This window comes from Glandiceps talaboti, chromosome 15 (genome assembly GCF_964340395.1).
Source record: "Glandiceps talaboti chromosome 15, keGlaTala1.1, whole genome shotgun sequence".
Taxonomy (NCBI): Eukaryota; Metazoa; Hemichordata; class Enteropneusta; family Spengelidae; genus Glandiceps; species Glandiceps talaboti.
This window is the reverse complement of record NC_135563.1, coordinates 12463649-12490407: the sequence shown is the minus strand read 5'-3', so window position 1 is coordinate 12490407 and position 26759 is coordinate 12463649. Positions and strand designations below refer to the sequence as shown.

At 35.1% G+C, this 26759-nt stretch overlaps 1 protein-coding gene across 1 annotated transcript; it reads left to right on the top strand.

The window, feature by feature from the left end:
- The first annotated feature begins 743 nt into the window (after positions 1-743).
- On the top strand, positions 744-4408 carry LOC144446726 (uncharacterized). Its single transcript, XM_078136547.1, has 5 exons — positions 744-912; positions 1046-1200; positions 1864-1968; positions 2765-2941; positions 3265-4408. Exons 1-5 carry the CDS (start codon positions 867-869, stop codon positions 3460-3462), a joined length of 681 nt encoding a protein of 226 aa, XP_077992673.1. The 5' UTR covers positions 744-866; the 3' UTR covers positions 3463-4408.
- The last annotated feature ends 22351 nt before the right edge of the window (positions 4409-26759 follow it).

The following is a 26759-nucleotide window of genomic DNA, read 5'->3' as shown; positions in this document are numbered from 1 at the left end:
TACTTCCATATAGCATTACGTACATGTACATGCTCCGAACATGGGAAAGGAAATCCCTACCTGACATACCCTAAATTCCAATGTCTAAGATGATGCCATCTTGATGCATCAATGGCTATCACTCCATGCCTATGACGCTATGCATCAATGACCATCCATCCAGTCGTTCACCCGTCCGCTTGTAAGTTTAAGTCTGATTTATACGCCTGTTTGTCCAACCTCCAAAGCTCACTTACAATGCTTGGATCTACAAGGTCCGATTTAAAAAAAAGAAGAAGCTACAATAGGTACGCTGAATAAAACACGTTACCATGACAAAAAACACATACTTAACATGGGTAAAGTGAAATCAAATCCCCATGTACACAGACAAGCGTTGTCTGTACAATGTACTTTCAAATGATGCGACACGCTTTGCTATGTTAGTTACTTTGTTGGTTACTCGCACAGATTCAAACACAATGACGTCAGCACGAACGGCACTCCGGAAGGATTCGTGGAACGATCAGTCTCTGCACTCAGTAGCGTTCCCCAGATCCCTAACGAAACAAAGCAGTTTTACTGCCACGTTATATAGAGGTCATCATTTGGGGACGCAGCATGATGCGTAGCATATTGTTTCTAGGACGGGAGATGTTTTTTCCAGGAAACCCAGTTATTTTCAGTACTTATGCAATTGCGGGGAAAGCCTTTCTTGCCTATATTCCTGCAGTGACCGGACATATACATGTATAAAAAGAAGGGTAAGTTGTTACGTTAAACATTAAACCCCTACACACATCTATAATCAAGAACTGACAAGCGAAACCCCGATTCTGTTCTGTTCTACAAGGAAAGTTTACGATTTCACCAACGACACGTTAGACATGGCAACTTCGCAGCGGACATATGGGATGTATTTGATCGATGCAGGTTAGTTCAATAACGGCAACACTATGCATGCAGTAATCATTTATACAAATCTACATGGCATGACATGTACAACAGTAACTGTAGATTATTGAATTGAAGTATTTCTGAACAACTTTTTACTTTATTTTAACAGTAATGGTAGCACTTGTGGTTCTATCAACTATATGTGAGGGAGCACCAACTGGTGAGGTTGAGAGATTTGTCAGTAACATAACAGATAAATATCGTGACTTATCTCAAGCAACCAGGGTATTAAAGACCCTTCACAAAGAGATCTACGATAACTTTGTAAGCATTGCCTCTATAAACATTTTATGCATCTTTATATATACTTATGACTGATACTGACTGACTGACTGACTGACTGACTGTCTGTCTGTCTGTCTGTCTGTCTGTCTGTCTCTGTCTCTCTCTCTGTCTCTCTCTCTCTGTCTCTGTCTCTCTGTCTCTCTCGCTCTCGCTCTCTCTCTCTCTCTCTCTCTCTCTCTCTCTCTCTCTCTCTCTCTCTCTCTCTCTCTCTCTCTCTCTCTCTCTCTCTCTCTCTCTCTCTCTCTCTCTCTCTCTCTCTCACGTGTTGACCCATATGTCAACTGTATCGTATCTACACGTACCATGACGCAAACAACCATGTAATGCTGTAATATTTGAGACACTCTTCGGTTCGTTGGCCTAATGTATCCAGTATTTATTTATCACGCAAACGGCCACGAGAGCGGATAATTATCACATAGTCATGTGCTTTATTTAGTGTTCACTTAGATGTGAACGTATGTACACACAAACTCAGAAAGTCAATATAGTTGATGAAGTTTGTTGACTTTCGTGGTGCCTCTAGAATGTAATTGTTGAACAACCTTATGCACAAGTGCTAAATTATCATCTACTCACAACTAATCTGTGATCATATTCGAAATTACTGTTAACGAATTGATCCTTTTTCCCCCCTTACAGACACAACTCCGCTTTGGTGATGTTGATATTGGCAGTGATTTGACTAGCGTCATCGTACAAGGTCTGCCTTATCCTATAGGCTCGTACGCTGTCAGGAACAGAACGGTGAGAATTAACATATTGGATCACACTGCTATATCAAGAGGTGGACCTGTATATAAGTAAAATGAGGCTTATTGACACGTTTAGTAGTATCGTGACATCGATTACCCAACCCGGTAGCAAAACAACAGCCGAGTGAAGAACAAATTCCTTGATTTAGATAGAAGGGCCTCGGGAAACAATTTCCCCTAAAATATAAAGTACTTAAATACCTTCAAACAATGCCTTATGGAAGTTTGTTCCCTGTCATTTTTAGAATGAAGATTTTTTTCAGGTTCACCACTTTGTTGTCAAGGCCATCTTGTCTTTTCCCCAGAGTAAACCGGTCTACGCTAGCTATATTGTATAATTATAGATTCTAACATAGTTTAAAGGCTTACTTACGATTAGGATTAAAATATGGGTGTGAAATACGTTTGTTTGACAGATCTATAGAAAATTTAGCCCAGATCAAAAGAATGATCCCATGTAATCCCTATTAAGATAACAATAATGCGATGATCAGGGATTGAAACACGGTCCTTTAATTTCGTTGTCATTTTTTACATCACTATTGAAAAATAGTGTACCGTGATTCCAGATTTTTAAGAAATATAAGTGACGATTTTTTCGACCAAAGCAACAGGTACAATTTTCAGATTAAAATTTCCGAGGCGCGTACACAGTAATTGGGTTTAGTAGACAGTATATACCTTTAAGTTTATTCTTATTGTGCTAAATTGCACATTGTTAGATTTAATTTCCGATTCTAAATGCATTACTTGATTTATGTCAATGTCCCCATTTACCTTTTCCTTAGGAAAGAGATGTATTGGGTCAACACAGAAACAATATCCAAACGTTTCACGCTTTCCTTGATGTGATGCATTTGGAAGAGCAAGTTCGACAGTCGAGTGGTCACCAGAACTCTTTCCACGAAGAATTTGAGCAAATGAAAAAACAACTTAACCAAGTTGTTGTTGCAGCTAACTCTACTGTGAGTATTACATTAATATTTAAATTCACAACTTTTTCTAATTGCTCGTAATCGCCCATCGTTTACAAAAATCACATACATTCATACGCGAATGATTTTTTGTTAATGGATTATGCTTGCAAATGTACGGAAACTAAACAATTTGGAAAATATCTCGTGCATGGTTTATAGGAACACTACAGTACATTGCACATTACTCTTCACCCGCTCAATTTTATACAAACATGCAGAAACGAATAAGAAATTGTATATGCTACACTTCCCAGAGTCCATATTTATGTAAATTGCTATCAGTAAAATACTTTTTTTTTTTCATTATTCAGTATTATGATCTTGGTGGCGAGGAAAGTGTTAATGCTACACAAGTCAGCAATGAAATTGCCTTACTCCAAAACAGCCGTTTACGTGACCAACGCAGTGTTATCGTTCTGAATCGGCTCTATGACTACTTACCACAAGCGAATATACATTTTATATATTATCTGAACGAACATCTTGGAGAAGGTAATACCAATTTGTAGTGTTTGTGATGGATTATTTATTACGAAAAAAATTCACTACCTGGTGTTATACACCACTGTTTATTTTCGATCCTCGCCGGTAAGGGCTGACGTTTAGAAAGAAGTAACCCAACCAGCAGCTATGTACAATGTCTGTGCTGCTGATTGGTTTATGATTTCACGTGACTATCATGTGATTTTCAAGTGTTGTATACATATCAACAAGGCGATATTTACCAAGCTGTCTGGCATTGTACTTAACATGACACATTGTAGGAATTTTGAATTCCACCTAACAAGTTAAAGAAATTAAAACATTTGAATGTAGGGTTAGTTTTGTAGAGAGTTTTGAACAACTTGAATGTGATTATAATATAATTTTGATATAAAAATTGCCAAATTGGTATACTTTCCTATTTAAAATATAGAGACTTGAGATATTATCAGAGTGCGCACATTCCATAATATATTAAATTCTAATATAAATATGAATTATTTTCATAGAATAATTGATGCAGGTGATACTATTATTTCTATGAATATTTATTTATTTATCATTTTTTACTTCTCATTGAAGAGATATAAATTAAACGGCTTATTAAAAACATTTTTCGATGACGATATATTTTGCAAATTATTTTTCTCTGTAGTATTTTATAATTTACATATAATATACGAAATCTGCATATAATATGGTAAAAATACATATAATAAGGGAAATCTACATCTAATAATGACTATTTAATTGTGATATGGAGATTTGCATATGATGTGAGAAATAACTTTTACAACATGCCAGATTTATTTATTACTGTATATGTCAATAGAAACCAAACAAGAATCAACTTTTGACAACGTGTTTTGTGGATGTTTGAGCTTTTATACTAATGTACATTTATTCTCTCTATCACTGAACTATTTCATTCTTGTAACAAACAGTTATGGTACGAATAAAATACTATTGTAACCGAGAAAATGTGTTCTTTTTTCGGAGTGAATAGTTGTTTTATTGTATGTATGTATGTATGTATGTATGTATGTATGTATGTATGTATGTATGTATGTATGTATGTATGTGTGTGTGTGTGTGTGTGTGTGTGTGTGTGTGTATGTATGTTTTTTAATGTTTTATTTTTGACAGTCTGTTACTTCTGTGTGTGTGTGTGTGTGTGTGCCTTCTTTGAATGTGCACGTGTTGTATTTGAAAAGAAAACATGATACCGGTACCTTGTTGGCGATGCTACTAATAACTGGTAATGAACCATATACAAATGTGACAAAGCCTTTGGAAGTTGACAAAACGGCAAATTCACATCTTTTGGTAAATATAACACAGAAATGTGTCATCTTTAAAGCAAAAACGATATCTGAGACTCTGAGAGAAACCGTGACTTACACTTCCTTGTAAATTTGTCAATATTATTCCAAAACTATACTTTAGTTACGTGTCTAACAACAATAATTAACTCCTGAGCTAGTGCAAAATTTCAAGAAGCAAATTAATACATCAGTGAAATGTTACCAAATGTACAACAAAATTGAATGGTTATGGTATAGAAACACAGCATGATTTTCGGTAACAAACTATTCTCCTTGAAAATACCTGGTTTGATTTTCAGTTTTAGAATTATGGTTAAAACTGTCATCTTTGAAAAATATATTTTGTTGCATTAGCGTGAACGTTAAATAAGGCAGTCCACAACACTTCGGGTGAGTGCCTACTAGTAATGATGACATTTTCTTGTTCTCATCAGTCACTCCTCCTTTGTTGACATCGTTCACAACTCTCTCACCTGCTTTGCTTTCGTTTAGAGTAGACAGCTCTCTCCATTCTCTTTCCTTCCGTCAGACCCAGTTCTTTATTTTCGCTCTGATATTTGTAGTCATTCCTTTCATATCCTTTAACGATCTGTAACTGGTTTACTTCCGCCAATATTGGAATGTGTATTATGTTTACATTACGATTGATATGGATGACTAAGTACAGAAATGAAGAGGGTTTCACTCAATATATCATTGCGAAGGAATACACGGAGTGTTTTCCTCAATATATTTATCAAGGATTTCTCTTTAACGTTTTTCCTTAAGGGTGTCACTTTCAACCCATACAATACAACTTGCTCTGAATGCAATGAAGTCATAAATATCGAAAACAGTCTGTATAAAAAAACAAGTTTGAAGGATGCACAGCTAGAAATCTGCAGGCAGAATACATCTCTAACCAGCCTGTGCAGATCCTGTAACGAAGTACGTGAAAGAACTTGAAGTTTAACCAACCAAACAGCCAGTCAGACAACCAACCAGCCAATCAACCAACCAACGAATCAACCAACCAAACAAACAAACAAACAAACAAACAAACAAACAAACAACCAACCAACCAATCAACTAACCAACTAATCAACCATCCAACCACATTTAAGCAAGCCGGCAACCAAGAAGGCAAGCATACAACCACCAAATCTTTCTATTAGCTTGTAAAGGTTTAAATCTATCTATCCCAAGTTTAGTCATTCTTAGTATGTGCCATTACAGATTTCAAATACTTTTATATTCCCTAACAAGTTCAATCCTCTGAATTGATGCTTTGGAATACATAGAACGTCTGAAAAGGACATTGTATTGCCTTGTCGCCAAGTACAGAGACATTCCAATATTTTCTGTATAAATCAATATTTGATGTTCCAATATCTACAAAATCTTTGTTGGTATACCATTTGTTCATTATTTTGTTAGCATTTAGATCATATTTCTCGTGGCTACTCGTTGATAAGATGTGATAAATAAGTCATTCACTGAAACAAAAACGTGTTAATATTTAAAGATTAGCCTTAAAAACATCATATTTTACAAAATATATCAAATCCATTAGATGACATAAAATCAATGAAAAATACCAATAAAAACTGTACAATATAAGTCATGCTTTATACAGATTGCGTGAAATACAAACTTATCATATTCGATTGAAATTCGATTTCGATAGCATGTTATTTTGTTTCGATATACATTTAGCCAACATGGCACGATAGTTATCTACTATTGATCATTCCAAAAGAGTAATACTTAACAATCACTTCAAAAGAAATTTATGATGTTGAATTGCAGTCAAAGCTTCCGAGCTTCATTAAATTTAAAAGGGATCGTTGACATTCAAAATGCTCCGACTTATTTCCTTGTAACAGAGTGAATGTTCTCACATGCCTGTATCACGTATAAGGGGGGAAGATGCATGCGGTCAATACAGCAGCATAGCCTCAAGTAGTAGTTATTCAGTTCGCCGATTAATCTTCGCATGAACCAAGTAATATTGCAAAAAAATCCATGCCGTTGCTCTTTATAAAGCCATTGGACATATCACCCCGTGGCTCTTGAAGAACTACTGACAGCTATTAAATACCTCATCGTTGTTCAAGCAGAATCTGACGTCATAAATGTCGCAAATGACCAGGGTAATCATCTACTTGCATTTAAAGTAGCCATGAAACGGTAAATACCAACGTTAAAGATACAAACCCCTTACAATTACCATGTAGTGTAAAGGTAAATACGACTCGTTTCTCGAACAGAAAATGTTACAGTCCTATTATTACCAACCATACAGCAGCGTATTGAGAGTGTTCCTGTTGTTCTCCAAAGGCGTTAAATTGTCGTAACATTTAAGCGTGACTGTTGTGACGTCGGTAGAAGGTACAAACAGGTAGTGTTTAAGTTAAATAAATAAGACGCTCATTTGTTACTTTATACACTGTTGTTTGGGAAAAAGGCACGTTCGACACGTGACTGATATGAAATACTGTTGACTTATTTTTTAAGAAAACGGTGTCAATTATGAAATAAAGGAGGGTACATTGTATTGAATGGAAGATAAAGGTTTTTTAACACAGAGTTCGTGAAGTATGACATCCATGGTATTTCAATAAATAATATTGCTGATTACTACCACCACCGCAACTACTACAAGCAGCGCCATCACTACCAATGCTAGCGCCAGCACCAGTACTAGCACCACCATATCACACACCGTACCACCCTACTACCACAAACAGCATCAGTATCAGTCAGCACCACCACCACCACCACCACCATCACCATCATCATCATCATCATCACCATCATCATCATCATCATCATCATCATCATCATCATCATCATCATCACTGCCTTCGCCCCCCCCCCCCGCCACCATCACGGTCGAAAATTATTCATATTTTTTTTCACACAGGCCTGCTCAAAAGATGAATTAAACTAAATCAGTTGATTAGAAACAAGTTGTTGTGTAGATCGACGAAAACCTTACTAACACTATTTGTTACATTTTAGCTTCTGGCTCGACAACAATCTTACTAACACTGCTTCTTGTCATCATGTGAGTATTAACAAACATTGCATCATTTTTTTACACGAGGTACATTATATTTATATTTGCAGAACGTCGCAAACGTCGCCAATTCATATACATTGTAGCAACATATACTTTTCAGGCATGTCATTGGATATAAAATGTAACAACTGTACTTTCATGTATGTCATGCTAGACGATAACATGTAGCACTGTGAATGATATTCCTGTCGAGCCAAATGTGATATGTCAAGTCTGACTATCACAATACATAGACGATGATTTCATTCTACTCATACGTATTCCTTGTTACTATATTACAGACTCAACACACGATATTCAGCGCTCCGGGAGTGTTGGACACTGATGATAACAGTTACTCTTCTAAATACGCTTCCTGTTATCGATATGTATATGTCAAGTCTATCCTTGTCTTTTACAGGAGCGCGAATATTCACAATTAAACCCAACTGTCAAAAGATTTGTTTCTTTTGTCGTGTACGTACTAAGGCATATAAATCACAAAGATTCAGCATCGGCAAAGTCGTGTTTCTCACTCAATATATTGCAAAAAGTTTTTTTTTTTTAAATATATGTTAAAGGTTACGTACAAGGAATTCACACATCTCTTTGCATTTTTTTTAGTTAAACACAAGGGCTTGGTATATAGTATTTCACATTCTTATTTTAAGTAGAAAAACAGTAGAATTGATTTACAAATTAAATATCCAGAATGAATAGCTAATTATTATCCATATGGCCATATTAATGTAGTTACACCTAAAACTTTAAAAAGCCAATTTTAGAATTATACACATACTATTTCCGAGTGTAGGTCAGAAAAATAAATATATTGAAAGGTATTGCACAGAATATTATGTCAGAATGATAAAATCTAGATCAACATTGTATACATTATACATGGAGGTGGTATAAATACTGAAATACTAACCTCATGTTTTAGTAAAATTTGAAAATATTTGCATAATTTCTGGCTTGTGCACATACCTCTTGTTGTTTTTATCACCCTTTATGTCTTCTAGGCTGCCAACTTACACTGAGTGTTCACTTGATATGCAATCAATACTTCTATGATATCGTGGGCAGCTGTTGATTGTCTTTATGAGATATACATTAGTTTTCATCAACAGTCGGTTCTCCTAATTGACAAAGTGTCTGTAACTTTTCATCGAAATGTAATCGACCGTGAGAAATATTATTGCGCGAAAAAACAGTTTCATAATTTTATTGATTGCTTGTTGTGAAAACATGTATGTGTATGTATGTCAGTGTGTGAACTTAAGGGAAAATGACTACTGGTCATAAGGACCGACATGTAGCAAATACTGCTGGTCCTTAAGGAAAACTGCTGGTCCATACTCAATGCAGTTCACGTTCGCGACCTATATTTATATACCCTCCATTTACAGATTAAATGATTTTGAACTTTAATATGATACAACATATCTTTAGATATACTAAAGTAAAAGAGAGTACAACGAATTGTTCACTATCCACTATTATTTTATAAAATTTCCACTCACAGAGTCAACAAATAACTTGGAAGTAAATTATGATTCACTACCAAGAAATATTTGACTCTATGAGTAGAGATTTTCATTTGTAACTATGAACCCAGAGACTATGAATATTCATTCTCGCATAATCTGATCCTATAGACTAAAGTGGTCTGAGACTGAATGTATTCATTACACCATAGAAATACATATCCATAGATTGTAGATAATATGGGTGAATGAATCATTAAATATACATTATCTGCAATCTCTAAGAGATCACAGTCCTCTCCTTCCTCTCTGTACGATTCACTAAATTCTGAATCACATAATCCAAAGTCAGATTCATCGTCTGTGGCAACAGCTGATGTAGCTTTCCAACTCTTAGCGAACGTAGACGCACAAATTCATCATGGCAGAAATAAAAGTTTTGTCGCATAACTATCCCTCTTGAAAACTGTGTATTCACTTTATTTCAATTTCCATCCACAAAAGTGACATGGAGCAGTTTCGTCTTCCTTCAAATATGTACTGAAGCCCCCCCCATAAAGCCCTACCCGTATACCCTACCGTGGTGTATTGATTATCGTTTCTGACTCGACTGTTTGTGTAAGAAATCTGACCATGATGAAGAGAACTATGGCTAAACATGTCTTACAATGCAAGTTTTTTTGACGTGGGAGCGTGATATGGTAACTGTACTGTAATGTGACATCCACTATATGTACCCGTGTTTGGCACGATGCAGTAATTTTCCAGATACAACAATGGCAACAAAAATGCAACATTTCTAAGTTTATACGTTGATTACAACATGACAGGACATACATTATCATATGAATCAAATTGAAAGCAATCAGACTACGCATTTTTTTTTACTGTTTTACAAAAAAAAACTATAATCGTACTGAAGATATTTTACGAAGTGTACCTGCCTTCTTTATTAGTTAAAACGCCATTTTCAGAGTAGTTTTAAATTATATGTTTTCCGTCAGTTTGTTTTGATCATGGCCACATACATGGGGAACTCCGGTGAATTGATCGGGAAACCCGCTAACATTTACCGGCTTTAATACCAGCCTTTAAAAAACAGTATCTGTTTAAATTCGTCTTCTTCTTCGGAAGTTCATTGCTGCCTTCTAAATATCGCCACATACTTTATAAATACAACGTGGAACTGTCTCAAACACGTTAAAAGTTTCATACACTTAGAACAGTAAACTTTACAACAATTACTATATCATGGCGGGAAAAGACGCATGCGCTGAATGCGTAAAATGGGTCTGAATGTCTAAGACGTTCTGATTAGTCAAGACACAAATAATTGGAGAAAATCGGTCAATCATGTGTTTGCTAACATAATTTCATAAAGTAAATGCTGTATGATACGTCATATGTAGACATATCAACATTGACAACAACACGTAGCGAGCTAGCTCTGTGTCGCTTGACTTGAACGAGATGATGTCGAGAGTAAAATAGGTAACACAAGATCAGATTCGTGTAGGTGAAATTGGATATATCTTTGAATAAATGTTATTATTTACATCAAATTTCAGTCGGTCATAAGGACCGATACGTTGTTGTAATTCTGAAAAACTGTCGGTCCGAACGGAAATCTGTTGGTCTCGGGCCGAAGGACCGGCGTTAATTTCGCACGCTGATGTATGTATGTATGTATGTATGTATGTATGTATGTATGTATGTATGTATGTATGTATGTGTGTGTGTGTGCATGCGTGTATGTATGTATGTATGTATGTATGTATGTATGTATGTATGTATGTATGTATGTATGAATGAATGTATGTATGTATGTATGTATGTATGTATGTATGTATGTATGTATGTATGTATGTATGTATGTATGTATGTTAGATTAATGAAGCAAACAAGTATATTATCTGTATGAATATAACATTCTAATTGTAAAACAAACACTATATCGAGATAGGTGGTAAAATTGAAATCCTAATACCTAAAGTTTAATGATGAAAGAGTAAAACCGACCTACCACTTTCCACAAAAAAGATATTTAGAATATATTATTACATTCTCTGGGTATGCGTGTATGTCGACTATTTGTGTATGTCCATCTGATCATTGTGTATACACAACAAATATACGTCTGTATTTGTACATCATCTCTATAAACACATTATACCTTCTACTGTATACAGAATTTCTGAATGGCAAACACATTAAACTACAAGGTCCTCAGTGTTAATGATATCACAGAGTAATTATTTCTATGTGGTCGTCACTGGGGAGTCTATCATCTCACATCCGTAATCTACATGTGTATGAAAAGAGAAAATATGCACATGGAACAATATAACATCTTCTGTTACCAATCTCCTTATTGTAATCTTAGACTATATAATCTATACTTGATATTTCTCGTGAATGCAATATATTCATTCTAACTTTATCGAAAATATAAGTACATAGACATAACCAAAATCAATTCTGAAAATAACTATCTTTCGTTGATATCCTCTTACCTGCACAGATTAAGATCCCAAGTTTCTATTGTTATTCGAACTGCATCGAAATATTATGTTATTGGCTATACTCTTTTGCTGTATCTTATGACCTTTGGTTACGTGTCAATGGCACTGAACTTTGAACCAATATATACCTATTCAAGGATATTCTTCCTTCAGATGTTATCTACTAAAGAGTGGTGTTCAATATTCTTTACAACAAGGACAATACCATACAAGGGCTCATCCCATAGATAGAATTGGAAATTTCAATTTATTATTGCAATTTGTGCAAACAAAAATTGAACAAGTCTTCATATACGACATGGTCCCTCCCTAAGTGTGACTGAACGGAAACATGATTTAAAGAAATTGGTGGCAACACATAAATACTAGAGAGTGTTTGTAATAATGAAGGGAATTTCTAATTCAGTAACTGAACCTGAAGATCCAGGTCTAGGTCAAAGGTCAATGAACAAAGCAAAGGGTAAAACCTGGCAATGTAGTGTCTATTATCGAAGTTATCTAATAGTCATGTAGCATTAAATATAGTGATCATTGTTTACTATGAATATGGGTAAAATTACATAAGCACCAAAATAAATGCTTGTGTATAGTTCCTTTCTTCAATATTACATGTAAACATGATTTAAAAGAAATTAGCAATATGTAAATACTACATCGTGTCTGTGATAGGCAGGGATTAGCTGGATTTTGATAATTGACCCTGAAGATCAAGGTCAAGGTCAAAGGTCAAGGTCTCAAAAGATAGATTACATCTGAGAACATGGGTGTAGATACATAAACAGAGTGTCTGTGTATTACAGTTTTTTAGTTATGCAGTAAATATTAATTTCTAACTACAGATATGGCCGCCATTCAGTCAAATTTGCATATATCAAAATACAAATTTAAGCTAAAAATATTTTTCGATTTGATGCAGTATGGTTGGTAATAACAGATTGCTATGTAAACGTTTCGGTCAAGGTGTAAGGTTTATTGCCAAATAATGATTACACTGACAATTTATAGACGCAATACCATAACTTTGCAGATATCTACACTGGAGAGTAACCGCTCAGCAAGTGAATATGCCAAGATAAGTGCAAAATCACCTTTTTCAATTCATCCGAAGTTACATTTCTTTTGAAGGTTATTTCGTTTAAGAACGGAATAGAACGGTTTCCTGTTAACAGTTTAAAAGCAACGTTGTACATTCCGTAATACCTTGATGCCTTCTTTCTATGGACCATTTTCTGTAGAACTCTCAAGAGTTTTGTGTTTAAGCTCAGATATTAAAACACGTAAATAACTCTAATTCGCTCACTAGAATTTCCGCCTTAATGAACGCCAACGGAAACTATTTCATAAGGATAATGGAATCTAAGGGTGACCCAATTTTTTTCTGTTTCTCATTAACAGACTGACTCTAATTTTCAGCTTCGACATCAAATAATTGTGGGTATTTTTTCCGTCACCCTTACTATATTTCGACAAGAAAAAGCAAGTCTGGACTGTCGACATCGTTCGTATACAGTCATGGCGGTGGCAGCGATACTTGTTTACGAACAGAGTACTTCTTTAATGACGTTGCAGCTGTCGCTTACGACGATGGGGGGGGGGGGGGGGGGGCTGAGAACAGGTCAATTGCGAAGACAAGCTGGGGAAGGGCTTGTTATCAGGAATCCAATTCAAAGAAGATAGAAAGGAGGAAAACGAGAGGTAGGGAAACATGAAGAACATGATTTTTTCCTTAAATCGATCGACCGAGCCATAGTTGATATGAAAAAGTAATGAGAAACTTAAACAAAATTAAGGTCACCCTAATCATCCTTAGGAGGATTTCATTTTGAAATGATCCGATTACTGATTTCTTAGTCCTTTGTCTGTGAAATAATTTGCTTGATTCGTTACGTCTAGGTGTTAATGGGGGGAGTGTTGCTCACAGTCATATAGTTTGTCAGATCATTAGGTTTATTTCAACGACCTATATTGCTACTACTTAATCTATTTGAACCCATGCTTGAGTTCACATTCCTATCTGCCTTTTAATATATTTTAGCTGGCAATTAATTTAATTTTAGACAGTAAGGTAAAATTAAAGGTATCAAGAGAACAACTAATACACTCAACATAATTGAATAAGCTGAGAGCCTTCGACCGCTATATATCAATGATCTAGCACATTGAGTAGGATTGCATGCAAGTAACTTGGGGCACTTATTGTGCAACTCAAATAAATGCCCCAAGTTAGTTGCATAGAATCCGTAATATTGCACTTGGAATGTCTGGAAATGAAATGATCGCTTTAATTTGCTTATGAAAAATGATGAGGTTTGTGAGTAACTACAAAACAGCTCTTTTGAGAAAAAAAGTCTAAAATACCTTGACATTTTCAGCACTAAGCCTTTGTGACCATAAATCAAACTTAAATCACGATTTTTTTTCCGCATATGTATCCGTCTTCCTCCAGAACAATTTTTGACAAGATAATAGAAGAAACAGCAACTATCGGAATATGTCATCAGTGATTTTAGGGAATATTTTAGCGACTAACATAAGCAACTCTTTCTTTTCACGGCGCTTTTGATTCTGAGCTAACTTAATTCATATTATTTCATAGCTATCTTTCAGAATAAAGGTTGGCCTTTTCTAAGAAAGCAAAATTAAATTAGAATTGTTAAAAGCGAAATGTCACAAATATTGGAGTTAGGCCCTTTTGTCACTAATCCTTTCAATTGATTAATGTGAATAGGTGAATAAATCGTTTCTTTAAAGTACGGCATAAATAGCAGAGAAAGTTTCAATAAAGTTGATTTATTTGTAATCTTGTCTTGCAAGTCTAGGCAAGATACACTTATTGGTAAGACAAACCTGCATGTGACTGTTTATAGCTATTGGATTGTATGACTGTATCACTAACTGCCATATGCTGGGTAACTTATTAAATGTCAACTTGTGTGCATTACCCTGATCTGTCATCAGTACCGATTAATTATTGCAAAATCTCGCCTTACTAACTTCCTTTATTTTATTTGTATACAATGATAAATGGCACACTCATATGAATTACCATGCCCACCTAATCAAAATAGCAAATGCCACCTATGACTACAAATGAACATGACTACCAATTAGTGTCAAACTAACAAAACCTTTTTCAGGATATTCATGACGCTTTATTTACAAAGGTCAAAGAATGATAATTCTCTACATCTCACTAATGTCACTTTAAGCGAAGATCAGGCATATATGTTAACTTTATCGATGTAGAAGGTCAAACAAGCTCTCTACTCTAAAGATGGCGTTGTCAATGAGATAAAGACAGTGTAAAAAGTGACAGATATGTAGCTCTACCATTACCTCCCTCTACAACTATATAATAAGGGTGTGGTGTTATAGTACATAGACCTCCTTTGACGTCAGTAGCATTTGTAATCCAGATTAAATCCAATATCCATCTCCGATTAGTAATAAAATTATGCACAATCATATGCATGTATTCTCATGATCAAAGTCCAATATACTGTAGGAATGTGACCGCAGTTACTTTCAATTATGACACGTTTACGAGTATCTACGTTGCATATATCTAGTTGTTTTCCCTTTTTTAGTACTTATGGAGGGCTTATCAACACTTGCTAAAAGATAAATATTTTACGTAGTTAGGGTTATCTACAATCTTTTAGTGGTTATCTACACTAGTGGTTATCTACATTGTACACTTATTATATGCTAGCATATGTCTATTAATCTATCACTGACCTAATTTCAAAGGCACATTTGTATTCACCAAGACATGTCGTGTTCCTTAGAAACTTTTATAATTGATATGACTTCTTTGTGACTTCCGACCTAGATCTCAATGATCTTTATAAACTCATCATACCCTGCAATCTCTATGGATGACTGCAAACATTGCGCATTTCCTTACGCTTAATTTAACAGGTCAGAAACTATTACTCTCGGGAGACAATTCTGAATATAAAATCAACGTTGAATAGAGGACACGTTTGTTCTAAATGGTCCTGACTGTGTGTTCAAGAAAGTACTGTCAAATCAGCGTCAATGCTTGAAATGAAATTTCATTTTCAGGAAATCGAACGAAAGTGGGAAAGGTCAATGCTCGATCGAGCCAAGTATAGAAGTGTGTACAATAGAGATCATTTATTGACAGTGTAAGCATTTTGCCGCACGTCACATAGATACCTGTAAAGTGGATTAACCACTTCTTCATCCTAGATGCCGAATTGATTGGCATGGAACATTTTTGAGGTATTGGAAGAACCAACATCCGACGGATAACGTACAATATAAATTGTCGTAGTAGGTGCCATTGAAATTGGAAACATTCATTAAGCTCCTGCCTTAAAAGTCTTTACAAACATATCCCTGTAAATAACCTTATTTATTCTTAAAAAAGCATATTAAGTTTTTAGAATTGTTGACATGTATGAAGTAAAGTTAAAAATATCAGCGAGCAAAGGTTTATATTGTTTGACGTGATAGAAATATTTCGTAGTAATTATTAAATATCAAAGGTATTTATTTGATATCGATTGTACTCCCCTTTTAAGTGTTTGAAAGAAATTTGCAGACTTGTATGTAAGCCCCACTGACTGCGTTTGTTACGTACATTCGATTTCGTTCTCAGTGTGATGTAGTAACGCAGTGTGAAAGTATTACTGAAGTGAAATGTACCTAAATTAGTCGCTGAACCAGTTAATAGTAGCAATCCTTGTCTTGCAACATATTGATGTGTCAATTCCTATAAGGCTACATCGCGGATGGTTGATGCCCTAAAACATGATAAAACGATTTCAGTAACATTTGCCAGTAATCTCTATCATGTACTATTATATATGCAGTGTTGTTCACATCAGCAATCTTTAAGTTGGATCACACTAACAGCGTAGGTACAGTGCAATATCGCACTCTTTCACCAACCCCTATATAAATTACATCATCCTTTTTTTCCGAATGTGCCCTTAGATATATCTATTTCATGCTTCGATAATCTAACATGTATACTACATGTAATGTTATTTAAGTTATTTTTCCAGATACAAACGCCACGTACATATTTCGTTGCAAGACACAGCTATATTAGCCCTAGTATATTTCACTGCATAGAGTGATATAAAAGTAGAAGTCAAGCTCCAAGTTAATGGAAATTGCGTGTGTCTTACTAATGAACAATACCTGTGGTACATGTGATAATATCCAAACTTGACAAATTGAACATGTTAACCTACCTATTAACGGATGGCTTAGATGGGGCCTAGCACACTGTTGACATTTCTTGGGGCAATATCATTACATCGGGAGGGCGTAACAGTACATAAAATCGACGAGTTTATGTCGAACATTTAATAAATAATGCACTTTATTGATCCAAATAAATTGACAAATTGAAATTGGTCGCCTCCTATTCACCACTCAAGTGCCTTTAGTGTTAAGCGGCGGGAGAAAGAAAGGTTACCCTTAGAAGCCATGCACTGCTCGGTAGGGTCAAACTAGTTCATAAAAATTACATGACACAGTTCTGGTTAATGTGTCAACCTTAATAGTCGACGCTGATCGCGCTCGAACCCAGACAGTAAAGAAGCACATAAGTTAACCATTCGGCCACCGACAACCCCAGCTTTGCAAGTCACAGTTTCGTTTGTCATATGTGTTGAAAGGAATTCCTCATTAAAATGTCCACGATAAGATTATGTTTTTCCATAGGCGATTTCAGCTTCAATGGAGCAGGAAATTCGTCATACATTTGTATTTGAAATAATGAAATGATGAAATGCTTGAGGCATGAACGAGATTATACTTTTACAGTATTTTGCATTGTAATGGCTTTTCGTTTATGTGGATGATCAGCATATGGTCAAAATATGGTCATGTTTAAGTATTATATTTCTTGCCCCAGATTTACAAATCACGGGAAAATAATCTTGTGGCTGTTGGACTTACCGCCATTTGGTTATGGGACATCGGAGTGGTATAAAGGACCTTGGTTTTCATCAAATCACTCTCACATTTTTTATTAGAAACATTTCGAAGCCTTTCTTTATATTTTACACATTGCATTGCTATTGTAATATGATATGATAATGTTTGCATTAGAAGCAGAACATAATTTGACTTTATGCAAAAATCGTGCAGGGATTTTTCATTGCGCGATTGCAACTTCGAGGCTTTCAATTTACAGCTATGGTTAACCACTATCTGCTTCATTCAACTCTTGGCCAATTTTCTTTGCAAACTCTATTAAATGGCACTGCCTTTCTATAAATCATTGATTAAACTCAATTTCTATATAAACTGTCGAAGCACTATATTTGATAATTTTTTGTACAAAAAGTTCAGCGTACGATTATTCCTTTATAATTAATTATACACTTCCGGCAAGGTATCTCTCGAAGGTCCGTGTACTTTGTGACGTCATAGCGGCATTTGTTAAAGCTACAGAAGCGGAAAATCAGCGCCATGATTGTGTCCTTTAAGAGTGCATTCAATTGGAAAAGACTGACCCACCATGTTCTTAGACTTCATCTTTCAATGAATAATTCTATTTGAGTATGTTAGAGAAGCAACAGAGCGTTCTACCTCAAAAGATATATCATTTGATTTACACATGTGAATATGTTATATAGATGTTTTGTTCCCTTATACGGTAGGTTGGGGTTCGTTAGGTCAGAAAACTGTCTTATTGGCTGAGGATTCAAAGCGTGAATGAGATAGTGATCGAAAGTGAATCGTGTTTCTCTGAGTATAGGCAACCATTACGATGGTATCGGATTCTTCCTGTTGACATCCAGCGTATGTTATCATTCACAAAATATGTGGCCTAATAATTGACCGTAAGTGCCATATGATACATCAACTGCTGGAATAAAGTTACAAGAAATTACAGAAACTATGAACAATTTAAACCATGTTAATTATGTTAATGATACTTTAATATCAAAAATACTCTATATTACTCATATAACTGCATATTATATTCTAATATCTCAATCTCTCAAATTTTCACTTCTCGAATCATCTAATGTAGATTTCTGTAAGATTTTGATCAATTATTGAAACGTTAATAGGAGGCGAGATAACATTGAAGATGAAGAAAAGTGTTGTAAAGTATCCCGTTGCTTGCATACAGCCACATGCAAGCATGGCTAAATCATTTAAGCATACATGAATGCTGAAAGGGGATATTTTGCCAAGCGAATCTTTTAACATTTATTTCCTTTTAGTCAAATCAGATAAGCGGAAATCATGGACCAGGTTACATAACTGCAAACTATCTTAGTCTGTAGAACAGATTATTGAAGTGGGTTACATTTGACTTCTAATCAACTCTTAGGTATCATTACGTAAAATAACGTGTCTAGTATTTATGTTTTAAAAATAAATATTTTTTTTTACATCTTTTACCTCTACATCTTCGTTTATGAATTCTTTAATTTCAACTAGCATGATAGCATTCCCAACAAAGTGTTAATTTATATTCTAAAAGCATTTTGAGCTTGACGCTTTGACAACTTGCTTTCTATACAAGTTAATAGCAAGATTCATCCTTAGGTTATTGTAGTAAACTATAAAGTTTGATCGCCACGTCAAATTCCATGTTATGGGAGTCAATAACACACCTTCATATCACAACAAGTTCATATCGACAGTACTACTAGATAGTTCAAAATGATAACACTGCAAATTCCACTAAAAAGCACGTCTGTAGAGCTTGAAGCAGTTGTCGTGACAAAAAGAAAAACAGAAGAAAGTAGACTAGCCTCCAGAGTATGCAATGAAAGAGACAGCGATTTCCATTTTTACCTAACTCCATAATCGTCTTAAAACCATGGTAACAAACTCCCCCAAAGCGTTTATGCGTATGTATAGTGTGTCTCACCGCGTTTCTCATCCCAAAGCTTGTGATTTGCAAGCCGATTTGTGCGCTTAAAGACAGGATGTCGATATTTACCATACATTAGAGCGTCACTGGTCAGCAGGAAGAACATAGAACCGCAATTATTCCTTGAAGCCATTGGTTATGTATTTTATTATCTTATTCGTGAAATGAATGTGGGCCTTTTCACCATCGAATCTAGGTATTGTGTTCTCAAAAGTTTAACATGATAAACACTTATAATGACACTAGGTTAATATGCCTTTTTTTAAACTTTCAATTCAAAACCGTAATACACTTGTGCTTCTTTTGAAATTAATTCCATTACCTGATAAGTGTGTTTAATTGTTTTATAGATATAAAACCATATATTTTATTGTGAAAAAATCTCCAATCATCCCGAAATGTCATTTGTTCTGAGTTGAAGGTATGATAGCGTGGTTATACTTTTTCACTCTTTTCAGTTATCGTTTAACCCTTACACACACACACACACACACACACACACACACACACACACCGCACACACACACACACATGATGTTACAAAGCTATAATTCGAGGGTGATTTCTATGTTGATCGAGACCATGACTATGATGAGTTTAGCACACCCTCGTACTTGAAATATATTCACATACTAATTACATATCCTCAATATATGCCTTTTAACATAACTACCTAGCTATCATCCTATCTGTTGATATTACATAACAACCTATAGGCCCCATAAGCATGCGCATTGTACATACGTACAGAAAATTACATACATACATACATACATACATACATACATACATACATACATACATACATACATCCGCATGCATGCACATGCACACATACAGAGATAGAGACACACGGAGACAGACAGACAGACAGACAGACACACACACACGTAAGTACCTACGCACATACGTCATTTTGTTAGTTGTATAATATTTTTCATGAGTTAGGAATCATGTCACCGAAAAAAAGTTCGTATACTGTAACAGTTATGTCGAACCACCAAATGTATGTATGCTAATGAGACTAAGACAACAACACTATAGGGAGGAGAGGAATGAAGTATATTGTAGATGATAATGACAATCTATAGATACACCATACATTTATATGACAAGATATAGGAATTTGGGGCTTCAACATGTGATTGTGTAGAAGCACTTAATCAAAGAGACAATCTGGTTTCTTAAAATTGTATATAGAAGGCCCTGAAATGCAATTAGTGGTCACTGTACACATTTCAGTGTTAAATGTTATCAAATACATATCTCACTCTATTTATAACCCTTTCCATGCTAATGTTACGATATTATCTTGAGATATGTATTAGATATTGCAAATAAAAGCACAGACAATTCAGCAGCTGTTATGATTATAAATTGATGATAATCCGGTCTCGTAACAGCCAATGTGTTCATTTCTGTAGAAAGTACGAATGAACTTTTATTCTTAGGCTAGAACACTCAGTTAAGTAATTAATGATACACAAGTACGTTACATGATTGTCTTTTAATGGCAAATATAATCTTGAGATATGTGGTTGCAGACAATGTCATCAGACGTTCTAAAGTTTGTAACCGGAAGACTTCGACCCCATTAATATGATTATCCAGACTTCTTGTATCCATTTCTCTGAAATTGGAATTTAGTAGGGACGCAATACATTTAGATGATGATACATTTAAGAGATTTAAAGCGATTTGATTTCAACTTAATGATAATCGTGTATACGTATTTCAAAAGATAGGGGTCAAATCGAGAGGACAGTGTACTTTCTTTTCAACCAGTGACGTCATTCACTATAAACTAAGGGGCCAATTTAGGCTTTACAAGTAACTCCCTTACGTGAAATACGCTTCTGTTGTATCAGTACAAATGCCGTAGGCATTTAATTTGTTCTTACATTTTTTGAATGCATTCATGGTGTCATGTCAATTACTAGTTCACCTTCCAAAATGTAATCATGTATATTATCATCGTGGGGTTTAGGTAGCAAGCCTTCATTATTGACGTATCCCGACAGGAAAACCATCATATTGATTCATTTTTCGTACCCCTATTTATACCAAACAAACATCTAATTATATATGACGTTGAAGCCCTCTTGTCAAACGAAACAACGAGATATCAGTAATTAATCGAGTAGTTTATCAAATTATTGTCCTCAAAAAGGAAAAAAAACTGTTACCCTTCTCACACTGCTATTTTTTTCATACTGACATAAAACATAATCATATTCAAAATCAAAGTCATATAGACTAGGAATAATCGATCAATTTTTTCTTCTTCTCAGATTTAGATTCTGGACAGTAACTTTTAGCATGGAATAAAACTAACACTATTGCTGTTCGTATTTTATGATGGAAGGTAGATATGGTACAACATGAATAACAACAATTTCATCTCTTATTGAAAGTTTATAGTCAAATCCGTCTTTCCGGAACAGGTAGATTGTCTATTTGTGCCATATGCATTATTGCAGTTTGAGAAAAGTTGGATGTACTTTGGTGCGGTTACTTCACTTGTAAGTACACTTTTCCTCTGCAAAATTACACCTAACTAAGGCATTTCATCATTTTATGTTAATAATACATGTGTGTCTGTCGAAGTAAGACATCGACTGTTTACGTACATGTGTGCACGGTTGTGTGAACATGGCCATGTATTGATGAATTCTTTCATTGAATGTCCACGGAGAACAACCGTTAGCGATAATATATAACATGCGATTGTAAAGACACCAACGCGAATAATATTGAGAGGTACCTTTTGAACTCACTGTGGAATTGAAATGGTGTCATACCGTTAACAAGCATGACAGTTATTGAAACTGTTTATCAACATTTGGTAATGACATTGGTTCTCAAACGCCTTACATGATGCCTATCCCTGTGGCCATCCTAGCTTAAGTTCAACTGCAACAATAAATAACCACATAGTCCTTTTCATTTTCAAGTATGCCCACTGTGGCTCGCGCGTTTGCTATTGTAAGCGAGTTGCTGTTGTTGTTGTTGTTGTTGTTGTCCATCATGGCAACCATCTATTTCATTATTTTTATTCGATATAGACTCACTTTCTCAGAATTCAGAATCTCGCGTCGGTCCCCATGAAATGTTTCTATATACGTTTGATGTTCTCACCATCATTCAACGGGTACTTGAAAGAATTTCAGTGACACACTGCATTAACCCCAAGTGCTAGCCGGAACTCCATTTGCTTTATGCCTTTGAAACACTTCCTGTCCATACGTCACAATACCTTATAACTGACATGAACATTTCTAAAAAGAACTGGCTTTACAAAAAAAAGTGGGACAATAAATGCCGTAAACGTTCTTCGTTAGATGAAATGCCTTGGAAGCTAATGGCCTTCATTTAATTTAAAATTAAGGAATAAGTACACTCAATAGAGTGGCGTAATGAAACGGGTCTCCGTAGTCCAGATATCATTTCAGTATGAGTTGATAACATTTTATAATATATTTTGTTTGTTATTTTCTCTGTCCCTTGTATTTGAAGATATTTTTAAGCTTGACAGTACAACTAGCATCGAAATCAGTTAAGTATTTGTTTTGTATTTTAAAATGGGCAAAATATGATAAATGTAGACAAAAGGCAAACGCACTGAATGTTTTACGATACGAATACTGAGTTTTAGTGGCACATAATAAGGAGATTACAGGCTTGGGAGAAACGTGTTATTCTTACAAACGTTTGGAATTGACAAAGTAATCGCCAAGTGTCTTAAAGAAGAAATACCACGACATGCTATTGTCGTATAAGGGCATTGATTTTGCGTTTTGTCAACAAGTTAATTGATTTCACACTTCAACGTGTATTAATTTGAATTTGGGCAGCTGCTCCAAGAATTCCCATCAGGATGCATCAAAGTGCCCTTCTCTTTTTTTTTGCAAAGCAAGGACATTGACTTTAAATTTCTCCACTTTGATGTCACGTGTACATCTTCGTCGATCGGAATATACATTAAAACTCTTATGCAGGCTGAATTCTAATGATTCATAGAATATAAATGTTGTATGCACTAACACGTCGTTTCTGTTGAACCGTGTTACACTGTACAATATTTTACCAAGAACATGCTTTATGCTTAAATTTTTCTTATTTTATAACATCTTGTTATTAATATATCCAAAAGAAAAAGAAACTAAAAGTAAAAAGGGGTTTGAATAAAATGTCAAGAAATCACCATCTTAGCTAGTGAGTCTGTATAAAGAGTATAGACATGTAACATTCTTGTAGCATGCCTATTCAGAGAAATTAATATCTTTAGAAGTCATAACAAGTATATATTATCAATAGTGTTCTTGCACATGTTCTGCATGTCTTTCAAGTCTGATACATTTATAAAAATTATATTTCATGTATTTCATTATACAATAAATCATCCGTATCTGAATCAGTGAAAATAGGTATTGAGAAACTCATCAGTAATAATTATACGCTTTAAAAATGTCAACAATGTTTTCACAAAACTTTGAAGACTGGCGAGATTTGTCTGACATCAGGGGATTATGTCTGAGAAAAGTGTGGGTAACATATTGTACAGTGGTTCATGTTACAGCACTGGCAATTATAAGCGTTAAACCTGCTATTTAGATATAGGCAATAAGATGAGATGATTACTGAATATTCATGACTCCCAAGTGCTTATTACCTTCAGATAGTCGTGAATATACAGTGAACACTGAATATTCATGACTCCCAAGTGCTTATTACCTTCGGATAAATCATGTATACAGTGTTCATCTAATACATGAACACTGAATATTCATGACTCCCAAGTGCTTATTTCCTCAGATAAAGTCATGAATATGCACTGTTCATGTAATAAATATTCATGTCGGCTATGAGCCACAAGGTAACAGTGTGTGCACTGAAAGAACAATGAATGTGAAACACAGTTTCAATTTGGTTTTTCCTGGCAACCGTGTGAAATTCATGTGATGTGAAATCATGAAATGACTCTCCACAACCAAATGTTTGTTTTTTTTTGAAAATACGTTTATTTCCAGGAGTGGCTCTCCCTTTAATGTAACAAAAGTTATGTCATTGGCTATTATTGATCATAGAAGGAACACTAGTAGTTAATAATTTCCTTGATATGATGTTAACCTCAAAAAACGAGTAACATTCGTCACTTCAGTAATTACTGGCAAATATTACATTTAGTCACCAGAGGAAGCATTAGTGGTATAACAGGGTTTCAATTACATCAACCGAATCAATGAAAACCATTTATTACCGCAAAGGAGTGCCGACTACAACCAAGAATAATCATCTAAAGGCTGGACGCTATTGCCAGATTAATGACGTGTAGTTAACATCAAAGCCATACTTAATTCCAAAGGGTGCTTGATACAATCAACACTAATCATTGCAACTGTGGATTATGTAGGCATACCATTTGCTTGTTTCTACAGCAAACTCAATGCTTAGCTCACCGACGCTGAATATAATAAGTATTTCAGAATGTTTACATTGAGAAAAGGAATGGCCATTTTAAAATACAATGGAGGTATATGTCATATTTCTTAACATTTTTTGAAGCATATACTGGAAATACCTTTACTGCAAAGAAACATACAATTTGTTGGCAAATGTTAAGATGCAGTCGGTGAACATTTATTGTAATAGAGTCTCACAAACGATATTTAAACATAACTTGCTTTGTTTTAGCAATTTACATACAGACTAAACGTGCGGTCGTCTTTAGGAGCAGAAATGTTCGCTTCAAAGATTGATTTTTGCAGACATTGAGGCTTGCGGTTTCCTCTCGTATGGACTTTTCTTGAAGGTGTCATTGTAATTGAAAATTACAATATATGGGGGTTTTAGTTCATGCAATTGGCTTGTTGGGCATGAGCACTTTGACGAGAATTAACTGTGTGGCTTGATTAGTAAAAATGAATAGATGTTCAAAAGTGAGCGTGAGGTAATCCGTTGAATATTATATTACAATTACCGCTATACAATTTATGGAATTTATTCCAACAAACCTCTTATCGGTATCAATCACATTGCAAATATTGAAAAGGATATTCGAGTGAATCAAGCTTTGTCACAGGTACGTTTGGCTGCTGTGATGCGTTCTAACAATTTGCATTCAGCCTTCAATGATTGGATTAGATTGAATCATGAGGTATGGAATAGTGACCCATAGTGATATCAATTTACATAGACTGGGCACTATTCGTATGTTAGTTTCCCCAGGGCACTATTCATGTAGCATGAGAGTCCTACCAGTGGTTTGTTTTGATTAAAGAACGAACATATGATGTGTTATAAAACGTACATTGCCTGGCCTTATTCGGACACCAGTATTTAAGCCTCGGAGTTTACTAATGCCCTCATAGTCAGGCAATAAGTGTATATAAACATCAAAACATAAACTTCAAATTGTTACATCGCAACTCCACTTTACTGATGTTTCCGTGAGAATAGCTTTGTAAATACTATAATGATTGAATCACTGAAGCTTATATGGTGTACGTGGATTGTGACGCTCACTACTAACGAGTTTCTATTTTAGGCTACAGTATGATTTGTTAAAAAATAATCGTCTAGTCAGAGCATTCAACCATTAGGTGTAATCTCGTATGATACATGTATAATCATGTACGCTGCGAAGCAGTATACTGACCGATTATCACTTTCTGAAATTTTTAATTCTATTTCTTAAACTCTTTCGAGGAGCAGTAATCTGTACAAAATAACAAATCCAAACACGCATGAAATGAAAAAAACAAAAAGATAATTCGTAAATGTAATTGGTAAGTATTGAAAGTAGCCCGCCTACTTTTTAATATTCCTCGCATTATAATATTAGTCATGTACCAGTGAGGCCTTGCATCGTTGAGCATACATACTTTTGATATTTGCACTGCAGTGCAATAAGCCGACCCTATCATTTTGTACCCGACTGACCCACATTTTCAGCTCCGACATCAAACTATTTTTTTTCGCCTACATAACAGTGCCCTCTCTGACAAGAAAAAGCATCGTGTAGAATATCCACGTCATCTGCAGTCATGACGGCGGCGGCGACGCTT